Here is a 12,673-nt window from a genome sequence, read left to right on the forward strand (position 1 = left end):
ATAAACAAAACTGAAAAGTAAAAACTGAAAACATAACTCTAATAATCACTATTGGTCATACTTCATGTTTGTCTGTGGGTTAAAATATTAAACAAATATTAAAACAAAACAAATATTAAACAACAAAAAAGAGCTTGTCAACAACACAAAAGCAGTTTATTTCCAACCCCAAAATATCAGTGTGGAAATAGTATTTTATAACAGTTTATGACTACAAATGCATATATTCTGTACATAGGGTTAAACACAAAAGATAATTCAATTAGACCTGGAAATTTTAACTGATATACGTAAATTATTTTATTGCAGACGGACAAAAATATTCAAATAAAATGTGTAGCGGAACAAAAAAAGAATAGTATATATTAAGTATTTACTGTATATAAACATAGAAAGTATAATACTATAAAATGAGTGATTCTTTTGTGTTTGCGATGCACTCCGAGTAAAGCATGTATGCTGTTATACTATACTATAACTACTGAAACTTGATAGTAGACTGACCTTCACAGCCTCTCTCCACCTGACCCACCCGGTGCAGAGCATCAACGATGAGGTCGGGCAGTCTGCCGTTCAGATCAACTGACGCCAGGCAGCCCTGGTACCCGTCCCGAGACGCTATGAGCTTGGGCAGACTGTTGTACATGCTCTTCCCAACGCCTCCAACGTACAGCTCTCCTGCTCAACACACACAAACAAACGCTCACGGTTACCGGCCTTCAAAACAAGAGCCTTGCGTTTGAACACAGTCCCTAATGTTAACCGAAGCTTCATGAGGTGGGCTCATCCTGTGTGACTCTGTGATGAGCGGAATATGTGATCTTCTCTTTTTAAACCAATTCCCCGCTGATGAAGGCTAATACCGAGGAACCTTTGATGTTCAGAACAAAAAGAAAAAACAGGGCTGTCATAAAATGGAATATAATTATGTAACATCAAAGTTGCCCTTGAGCCTCGCAGGGAGAGAGAACATGTAGAAAAGCATGCGTGTGGAGGAAAATAACGCACAGGGCCAAGCAAACATGCAAGACAGTAAATATCTGTATCTGCCGGTGTATGGGTGTATGGAAGCAGAGTGCTCAGACGGGGATTTGGGAATCGAAATGACTGGGCTCTTTAACACAGTACATCATGTCCCCGCGTCTGCTTCTCAAAGCTGACTGATGCAATGTGTTCTGAGGATTCAAAGTAGAATATAATGAAATGGGAAAATACTGAGGGAATTTACCTACATTTGGAGTTTGAATGTTGTGAGCTTTTATGTAAATTCTCTGGAGCGTTTGACGTGAAGCTACTATATACAGTATAGGTTACTGAATGCAAAATGTAAATGTTTAATTAATAGTCACTGTTCAAATATTTATTCGACTGTAAATACATAGAAAATAAACATCCCAAGGTAAACTTAAATCTTGATAAAATGAATATTCCGAATTATAATCCAATAACTAGGGTTCCGTTAACCTTTTTACTTATTGTAAACTTTCCTAATCTAGATTACATTTTAATCATTCATCCAAATAGGAGAATTCTCTCATAATTTATTCACCCTCATGCCATCCCAGATGTGTGTGACTTTCTTTCTTCAGTCAAACACAAACAATTTGTTTAAATGAAAAAGGCCACGATCGTGGGATCCAGAATGCACATTTATCTTTCATAATCCCAATGGCTTCAGTGGGTTAATAAATGTATTTTAAAGCCTAATATGTTTCAGAGAGTAAACTATAAATAGTTTAAGGGTATATATCTTATTTAATTTTTTAAGCTTTTTTCAGCTCAATTAATATGTAGTGGCTTAATATGAACAAGCAGTCCTGCACTCTATACTGTATATGGTATAACTACACAATAACAAAACATTACGTTTTACGTGTCTCATGACAACAATCCATTCGATAACTAGTCATTTGATGTACGAACTAATGAGAGCTATTGAGGTGCCGCCATAATTCAATGGTCAATAACTGTTTGGTTACAAGCATTCATATCTTTCTCTGTGTTCATAAGAACAAAGAAATGTATACACATTTGGAACAACTCGATGGTCAGTAAATGATTTTTTACCTGCCCAAAATAAGCAGATATGTACCAAAAATCTGATTATAAAATAAACTTGTTTTTGCGTGATTACATGCAGGTATTTCTCGAGTTAATCTAGTCATTTTAAATGCAGTAAAACTGTAAGAACTACTATTACGTTGTCAGACATGCACATATAGACAAAACAGAGATAACCGGTAAAGGTCAAAATCGGTGTAAAGGCCAAAAATAACCTGGGCTTAAATTGTTTATGTCCTTAACCTGACAAAAGAAACCTGTTTTAAGCGTTTACAGGACCTTACACGTTATCAGCTTGTTAAGCATAATCGGAGTAAGACTGTGCATGTAAACACACTCATCGATACAATGATTCATAATAATATTATTTTCAACTCACAAAAATGTATAATTTCACTTTACAAGACATGTTATCCCACAGGAGTCATTTAGAAAACTTGAATGTTGTATGGATGAACTTTAACATTTTGGATCCCATAATTTACGTCATAACATCATTTTAATATAAAATGAATAGTTTGTGTTGAACTGAAAGAAAATCATGCATCGTTTTTCTTTGCATTTAATGTTCTGAATATTCTGAAATAGTGGTGTTAAAAATAGCTATAGGTAACAACACAAACAAACATCATGTGGCCCAATCTTGACTTGCAGTAACCTCCGCCAAGAACCAAAACTATTGTGCATTTGAATTTAAATTAATATAGTTCATATATAATAAAATATGAATTCATATGAATATAAATAAATACAAAAATGAATTGTGATATTGTAACCCAACACTCACCCGAAGTTAACTTTTGCGTCACAATGCGTGAAATAAAATAACGGCCAGCCTTAACATACGGTAACTAGATCCACACTTTCAGCATAACTACAGTCATACGAAACCAAAACGCTGTGGAGTTCTGAGGTACACGCTGCTCCTTCATCCTCCTCCTCTATTAATTCTTCACGCTGCAAATATACAATGCGGAAGACATCAAAGATGTTCGGGAACCTTCAGATAAACATTCGCCGAGCAGACCATATTTAGAGGGCATTGTTTGCCAGTGAAATGCAATTTCCAACTGAGCTCTTCCTGCAAGACAGGCAATTACGCTTTAAAACTGACAAGCAAGAATACATATGGCAATTTTCGTCCCACGGTTGAAGAGTGTCCTCTCACCCTGATTGTTTGCTGAAATCTGCTCTTTTTCCACTCCAGCTGAATAAGACCAATTAGACCGCCATTAACAGCCCCCTTTATCTAAACCTCCACACTCCTTCATTTGATCTCACTACAGATAAGTTGCATTCTTGCCTTATAACTTTGCCGTGTTCATTAATGGACTCTCAACCCGGTTCACTTCAGCTAACTACCTGTAATTGCGCTCACAGCCCCTTTAATGAAAACGTGTCTTTCTGACTGCTTTTAAAAAGCAATAGCTCCACCCCTCAGCATACTGATTACATAATCATACCTATTATACAATTCAATACGACAGATCAGACACACTCTTGAGATGTTACTGGCTGAATCACAATACGCTTCTATCGGCAGTCAAGTGAACATGTTCATTCAGCAGCAAATAAACACATTCTTGTGTCTCCTGACAAGATGACTTCAAAAGCCTAATCTACGACTGATGCACTACAGAATTCTTTTACTTTTATTTGTTTTTCACAGTAGAGAGCTGAATTATTTTTGTAAATAAACCGTGAAATAAAGTCATTAACATGTAAATTAAAACAAAAAGTACACCAAACAAAGATAGCTGAACCTACACATATTTCTGTAAGCACCAAAGCAAAGTAAGTACTAAAGGGATAGTTATATAGCATTCAATCTAAGCTCACACACCGCAGGTTTACAGTCACAAAGATTTCATCTGTTGTTTTAAGTGTATACAAGGCCTTTAAAGTCAAGTAGATTTTAATTGCCTGTTAACGTTTTATCGTCAGCTGGAAAATCGCTCAAAATTAATTCCAACAATTAAAAAATACATGTAAAACAGTAAAGTTCCAGTGGTTACGTTGCACGAAAAACAGTTAAATTACTTTTTGTAAAGTATAATTACAGTGTGTTGTTTTACACCAAACTTGTAAATTTGCGGTTGATTTCAGTTTTTTAACCCGCATTGAAAATATGTGAAAATACTGTAAAATTAAACAGAAAAAACGTTTTTAACAGAATTTTACTCAGTTTACACTGTTAAAGAAATCCTGCGCCAGAAAAACATAGAAACCTTTATTTGGATTGTAAAATTTGTTATTTGCTAATTTGTTTGCTAATTTACACTCAACTTTTACATCTGTAAAAAGAATAAGGGAAAATTCCATAAAATTCTATTTTTTTACAGTCTATATTTTTCCTCTGTGTCGTTATTGTTTAAATTGTGTTGTGGACCTCACTATTATTGACTTCTATAGTCCTTAATATGAACAAGCCTTAAAGAAAAAGTTACAGATTCATTAAAAGTTGAAAATTAAATTGAAAGTTAAAGGAAAAATGATTTTATCATTTACCCACCCTCATGTCTTCAGCAGAATACAAAAGAAGATATTTTGAAGAACGTTGGTAACCAACATTGGCCCCCTTTGACTTCCATTGTATGGACACAAAATCTAAATATCTTGTTTGTGTTCCACCAAAGAAAGAGTCATATGCAGGCTTTGGACCACATGAGGGTAAATGTTGACAGAATGTTTATCATTCCAATCATCGCTTTAGATGTAAACGTGTCTTTAACGTCCTTGATGACAATTGATGTGCTGACCAGTAAGTCATGGCGCGTTCTTGAAATAGCAGATGCTTTAAGGGCCAGCTCATCTTCAGACTTAATTCCAGCCGTCTGTACAGAACCCAGCGCTGAGCTCAAAGGAGAAAGCTCAGTCTGCTTCACACAGAATAGCCCATGCATGGTTATTAGCTCTGTATGTCTCACTGTTATGCAAAGACTATTAAAGAGACTTCAATCACAATATTCAATTATACACCCAATAGTTTTTTTCATTAGTCATTCAATGGATGGCTGGACAGCAGGAGAGCGGAGCTACATTTGTGGACGAGACAGAGCAAAATCAATTGCTTTCATATGAAGGAACTGCAGGGAGATTGTAAAAATGACATCTCCAGTCATGCGTCTCTGTTGAGTAATGATGAAGCAATATCCCTACAGATAGAAACGGAGGAGCGGAAAGCGAAAAAAGAAACACCTTTGGCTGTGCTCCATAACCGCTGGCCTTGACCGGAGGATTAGCCCTTACTATAACCGCTCGCAATATAACACACTGTGCTGCTGCGGTGGCCTAAAGGTTTCCCAGCATGCCAAGTTCTTTTACGCTCATCTCTGCCTGGTGTGACCACAGCATTCTGTAAGGATTTAGAGAAAGGTGCCATAGTAATAGCGTAACGATTGACAATGGCAGGTTTATTGATTCATATTGTTAATGGAGGGAGTGAATTTTTTGCTCATACCCTTTTTATTCTTACACAGAAAGTTATCGACCAACCAATTGATTGTGTGTGTGACCTACATTATGAGGACACGTTGTGAGGATGTGTATTAAGGCTTCAGGCCATGTCTCCTACATTATAAGAACATTCCTGTGTACTTGTAGTTCAAAACGCAAAATAAACACACAAAACAAGTTGTTCTTAAAAATGTATACATTTGTTAGAATTTTTATATCCCTTTTAATTGGGGCACTAAAATTATGAACTAAAAATATTATACAAAATCGACAATTTAAAATATTTGTTAATTATACTTTTAATTATAAAAGCACAATAAATCGCAAACAATAAACTAAAACTGAACATGAAAAACAAAACTATACTAAAACTAAAAAGCCCATTCAAAATATTAATAAACTATAATAACTATAACAATTTAAACAACAAAATGTCTTTAATTTTTGTCTGGCTAAAACAATTGGCCACAGACTGTTAAACTCATTGACATTCACCTTTTATACTAAAACCTGCTTTCTTTTTTCTTTTCACACCGGGGGAAGGAAGCAAAATAGCATTTCGATTCCGACGTCAATAAAACTTACGTTTCTCGGGGCGATACCTCGGGGAGGAGAAAGCTCTCAATTATCCGACAGCTCTGGGAGATGCTGTTGCAAGCGCTCTCCACATATGCTCATTCCAACACACGTAACAGGTCAAGCATCACCATTTCTTCTGGTTCCCTCACAACATCATCACATCTCAGCACCTTCCAGCATGAGGATGTTCATTTTACACTTCACAGAAGAGCACTGGACCCTGGGGACTGCTCCGCCACCCTCCATTCTCTCTGGCATAATTGCTTGAACAATTACAACTGACACGTACTGTGAAGTTCTTCGTTTAAAGGACTTGTTCTGGGGAGCCGAATGAAAAAGGATCTCGGAGCCTAACAGCGAGAGTTACAACTTTATGACCTTATTTGATTTGGACTGTATTACTCTTGTACTTTAAGCAGCATGTCGACGTACGGTAGATTTAGTAATTCAATGATGTCGGCATCGTGCTGGAGACGTCAACGTTTTTTTTTCTTCAATGCAGTTCATACTTCACGATAGACAGCGATAAAAGTTGTTCAGTGAATTGAATGGTTTTCTTATTTTTATAAATAGCATAAAACGCTTCATGTTTCTATATCTTTCAAACCTGTATGACTCATTCTTCTGTGAAACACAAAAGAAGATTTTTAGAAAAATGTCCGTACAATGGAGGTCAATGGGATCCAATATTGTTCGGTTACCAACGTTCTTCTTCTTTGGTGTCCTGCAGAACAAAGAAAGTCATACAGGTTTGGAATGACACGAGGATGAGTAAATTATGGAAGATTGTTCATTTTTGGGTGAACTGTCCCTTTAAGATTTTAAGAAACGCCTCAGTAAAGTGACCGTCGACTGATAGGTGACGTACCGTAAACGGTTCTTGCAAACACATCAACATTACTTTCAATATTTATTCATTTTAAATCAGCATATGTGTGCTTGTTAAAGACCTAACGGCAGACGTCTGTGTTAAGTACTCTTCATCTAAAGTTGTGGAATGATTATTTATATGCAAAGAGCAAATAAATAACCAAGCACACTGAAAAACAGAGCCCTCAAATGATGTGCGCTAATAGCTCGAAATTGGCATCCTTCTGTTTCTGGACGAAAATAGAAAGTATAAAACATCTGACTTGTCTCCGCTTTCTCTTATCGACTAACGCATGAAATGCAGGCTGTCTGCCAAGATTTGTGCTTAGACGCCAGTGAGAGCTCAGTATAGTGCAAACTGAGACTAAAACACCTCACGTATTGCTATGGTGATAGCTATAGCTGCTATCTTCCCAATCCAAGTCCTCCCTTTCATGACGCACATGGAAAGAAATAAACACACGTGTGAATGCTACAGTACATATTCAGATGCTTCATTTACTGTTCTGTTATTCAAGTAAATTTGATTTGTTTTTTGGGCCCAGAGTCAAGCCAACCCTGCCTGAGATGGAAAACTAAATAAAAATTGCAACTTCGGAAGCACCACATTATGCAAAGTCAGTTGTTATTGTGGTTTTTTTCTCTTTTCCCTGAAGGCGCTGCTCTTTGTGCTTCTAATTACAGCCACAACAGAGAAAGAAACTTACAGCTAGGTTGAGAAGTATTGCAAGGTAGATTTCAGAAGCAACATGATTTGTAGGAAGAGCTAGAAGCTGCGTAAATACCCACCAGGAAAGACGGCTCATTACAGCTGTGGGCTGAAATCAAATCTGAGATTAGTATAAAACCGCAAACGTGTTTTCAGATGTATCTACGAATGAGGTAAAACAGAGACTTTTAGAGGGATAGTTCACATCACAATGAAAATTCTGTCAACCATTTACTCACCCTAATGTCGTTTCAAACCTGTATGAATTTCTTCTGTAGAGCAGAAGATATTTTGAAGAATGCTGGTGTAACCCGGTTAAAAAAACATGTGGTGATATAAGTGATGCTTGTAGTTAGGCTTACCATTTAATTATCAGAACATATAAATAGTGTGATTTAAAAGGTTGAAATTCATTTAAAAAGTTATGCTAAAAATGTTAAAAGCAGTTTAAAAGTTATAATATGTTTATTGTTTGATGGAAAAGCTCATGTATTTCTAAAAACTGTTTAAACCAGCATTTATGGGGTAAATAACGAGTCCGCGCGGTTGGGTTTTTTTGGTCTGTGAACAAAAAAACGAGAGCGTGAAAGAGGTTTTCTGAGTTAATTTGTGAATTAGTGGTGCACAAACCAGTGTGTAAATTGTGTGTCATGATTGTTTCCACGACAACCAGAGTGACATGCTGCATATTGAAAAACGGGAGGAATTTCTACACGAAGTTCAGAGACTGTTTACTTTTGTGTTACTGCTAATGCTTAGTTATATTGAAGTATAGGCTGGAGTCTGTTCATTACAAGTGAACTACATTCTCTAGTTAAAGTTTGACTCCCGCAGTTGAACAGTTCGAGGGGTTTATCTGCTGTTTTCGACCTGAAGACAGGAAGAGGCTCAGACAGAGCTTGGAGTAACCAGGACTTCTCTCGTGAGTTTTACTGAAACTCGAATGAGAAAGAGAAACACAACGAACACAAGCACCGCATCAGGCCTGCTACGGTATTTTAGTTTTATAATAATTTTGTTTGCCGGATCTAGATTGTATTAAGGAGTGTGTGGGCCCACAAACTATGTTGGTTTAAGTGATTTTGAAGTTGGTTCATTGAGGTTTTCTGAAATAATCCATTTGAAGGTTAATAGGATTTAAATTGTTGTCTGTGCATTTTTATGTTTCAGTATTGACAGCATTTTCTTTTAAAAAAGAGCGCTACTTTTATGTTTGAAGGTTTAAAACGGAACAATCATATACTTATTTCATTTTCTTATTTTATTGGAGATAATAATTTCTTTGAGTAAATATTTAAGAAATATTTTTCTAAAACCTTGTGTGGTGTTATTTGATTACTTACCGGAAAAGAAGTTATCATTTTATTCTTAGAGAGACATACATACACATATGGTTAAAAATCTTTATTAAAACTATAACTTAAGAAAGGTGAATTCCATTCCAAGATTACATTTAAAACTGAGTTAATTAGGGTTAAATTACATTTGATAAAAACATTAAAAGAACCCAAAAGCCCTGCCCTCATCAATATGCATACTGAGGGGAGCGCTACACTGGTAACCAAAAACAACACTGACCCCCATTGACTTCCATTGTATGTACACAACCACTGACACACTTTTGTGCTCAACAGAAGAACTACACATTTTAACCAACATTTTTATATTTTAAGATGGACTATCAACTAGCAGACATAAACAGCGGAATGATCAATGGATGATCTAAGAAACAGCATAAGAATGATGTAATAAAGTAAAACTGCATCAAGAAATATGACCCCATATTCTTGCAAGGACCCCATATTGCTTCTTTCATATTTTCACCTTTTTTTGATTTAAGGACCCCAAATTCAAAAGGTTTGTGATAACTTTTTTTGTAATATCTTCTATTGTCAACATTAAGACAAATTATTTTGTTTGCGTTCTTTGTAGCATTGTATTGTCAGACAGAGATTTACCTAAGTTTAATGAGGTTTATGCACAATTCAAACAATGGAATAAGCAATACATTATTTACTACCGTTTTATACATGTCTATTTTCCAGACCACCTACAGTCTCCAAGTACTCCGTGGACCCCAAAGGATCTGCAGACACTGCTGAAAACACAGGCTACACTATATATCGTTTAACCATATTTAAGCAGAATGCTCATCCAATACGTACTGTTGAATACCCCTGTAAAGGAAATTTTACACACAAATAGCTTTGCTGTAGCTCCGTGGTAAGAGCATGGCGCTACCAAGGTCGTGGGTTCAACCCCAGGCGATTGCACATACATAGAAACAAAAAATTTTGGGTAATGCAATGTAAGACCCTTTGGATAAAAGCGTCTGCCAAATGCATAAATGTGACAAAACTGAACAAACGTAAGACACACCATCAAAACACACTGACAGCCTCCATTTCACTGGCCTACATAACATTGACTCTAACCATGGTCGATATTATGAATAGGATAAGAGGAAGAGTGGTACCTTTCAGGTCCAGGTTGCGGGCTCCGTTGGAGTGTTGCGTGACGGTGCGGGAGTCTATCTTGAGCATGTGCACGTTGCTGTCGTCGCGGGACACCATGACGTTGTGCCACTGGTTATCGTTGAGTGGCTTGTCAGAGTTGCCCTTCATGAGCGACGGCCCATTGCCCAAGTCAAACACATAATGGATGTACCTGCAATACATGGGTTCCCCTGTCAATCATACAGCCCAGCGGAATCAAGCAAGCCTCTTTATGATGACACTACTGCCTTTTTGCTTTGAAATCAATAGCTGTAATAAGGCTTGAAATACTGGCACAGACGGCCTTCCTTCCATCCGGCCAGAAACTCTGCAACTGAGGTGTGTGTGACCACAGTAGTTTATAGTCCCAGTGCATTGAGAACCTCCATATATCACATTCAGACCATTTTAAGCCTATAAATCATTTATCGGTGTAAGTATGACTTTGTTTAGCCTGACTAACTTTCAAACTTTCCAACTAAATAGTAACGGATCCTTTTTTTTGCTACGACTTATATTCAGTATATTAGGTGTCTTATAAATAAACAGTGGTATGTCTGTTATGTAAAACTGCAAAATTTTAAGTGCCTCAAGGTACAAAGTTCCAGTTTTATAACCTGGTATTAAAAACGAATTTACTGTTTAAACTGGATAGAATAATATATTAGCTAGAGATTAAAAGTAGTTTTTAGAGACGCACAGTTTTCTCACAAACTTGCACACAATCTTGTATCTTTTGTATTGCTTTTTATACTCTTACTTATTTTTTGCTTTAAATTAAATATTGTTATGTTGGGAGAAACATTCACAATAATATATTATCGTGACATGTATTGAATAAAAAAAAATGATGCAATGGACGGTTTAAGCGGCAACAACATAAACAAACGTCATGTGACCCAAGCTTAATTTCATCTTTATTTCAGTTTATTTTGTGTTCTCCTAATGCTGCGGTCACACTTGACCTTTCCCTGCAAGCCCGTCCAACGATATTTCGCATTTCGCTGCGTAGCAAAGTTAAAGTTTGGTGAACTCTGACCTGCGAATTCGCGTCACGTGAGTGCGTGAGACCAATAGAAGATCAAAACGTCACAGCGTGACCTCTCAGTACAGAAATGTGAAAAATGGAGGCCCATTTTCGTACCACCATCCAAACGATCTTTGCATACTCAAAGTTAAGTCTGACCGCGGCTTAAGGCAACATTTTCTACAGGTGCTAAATTAGTAATGATATTATCAAGTAGAGATCAAACACACTTTTAACAGCCATGTTTTTTTAAATTACAATTATTGTCAATAATTTGTTAGATGAACCCTAGTTGTCAGAACAATGATTGCTGGGAAAATGCTTATATTGTTTGAAACTAACAAGATCACATAAACATCATACACACCTCATGTTCACATCACCTGCAAATGCATGCTAATAGCTGCTGTCAGGTTGTTTTTGTTTGATGTAAGCACATTAAGATACAGCAGAATTGTATCTGTGTGAGCTGTATGTGAGTGAGAGAGAAACACAGTGAGGAAGCAAGGAGTAGACATACTGCGTGTACTTGCCTGTGTGTGAGAGAGAGAGAGAGAGAGAGAGAGACAGAGAGAGATTGAGCTCTCATTAGTACGCTCTCATTTCACATGCTTGTGCAGACTCCTGTGAGAGGCAAGGCCACCTGCTGTCTAATTGCTTACTGAATGACTGGCTTTCTGGACCGCTGAAACTGAGGAAGTTAAACATCTGAGGCACCTTCCACTTTTTCACTATTAATTCTTGCCCAATGGAATAAAACACATTTGAGCGCAAATCAGATTTTTGTACTTCTGTTTGCCCTAAATAGTGTGAATAAATATCCCCTGTCGTGAGAAATCGTCTTACTAGGCTGGAGGGAGAAATAACTGTAGATCTCCCATATGGCGGTTTTGTTGTGTGGGTTGCAAATAAATACAGCAGAATATGGCGAATCAGAAAAAAATGCAGAACTCAATGCAGTATTTCGCGCGTTGTCTGATGCGAATCTCTAAATCTCAAACAGCGTGTGAGAACCGAATTCAGTCCTATTTTGCATCTTCTTGGAAATATTTAAATAGGCAAGTCTTGAAAACGTAAAAATCATCATTTTACTATGACGATGCAACACTGGCCCGATCCGGCAATTGACAGTTCTCTCAACAGGGCTGAGGATCTTCCATGCTGGCCCCGGGCCATCATGGAGTTCTTTATGTCGAGCCCTGTATAATGCCACTAAATGGTGAAAACAAGCGACCCAGACAAACTGAATTCCATTAAAAGTAACTACAGTGAGTCATAGTGGTTAATAGTTTAGGCTTAAAATACTAAGACCTGAAGAAACACTGAAAAAGGTCAACTTAAACTAATGACACGTTCCAGGTGAAAGCTGGATGGGAGAGGTTGGAAGACTTGGCTTAAAATCCCCCAAACCCGCACCTCAAAGTGTTCCATTAAATCATACACTACATCACTAAACTATTGCTACATATTACATAA

The 12,673-nt window shown here is 37.0% G+C and overlaps 1 protein-coding gene across 1 annotated transcript in view; it reads right to left on the reverse strand.

Moving 5' to 3' along the window:
- Positions 1–12,673, reverse strand: part of nrxn2a (neurexin 2a) — a 265,411-nt gene that overhangs the window by 142,352 nt on the left and 110,386 nt on the right. Inside the window, exons 14-15 of the mRNA XM_079486587.1 lie at positions 10,152–10,342; positions 505–678 (exon numbers count right to left, since the gene is read on the reverse strand). Coding sequence (XP_079342713.1) covers positions 505–678; positions 10,152–10,342 — 365 coding nt within the window. The remainder of the gene's footprint in view (positions 1–504; positions 679–10,151; positions 10,343–12,673) is intronic.

Source organism: Barbatula barbatula (assembly GCF_947034865.1).
Source record: "Barbatula barbatula genome assembly, chromosome: 22".
NCBI lineage: Eukaryota > Metazoa > Chordata > Actinopteri > Cypriniformes > Nemacheilidae > Barbatula > Barbatula barbatula.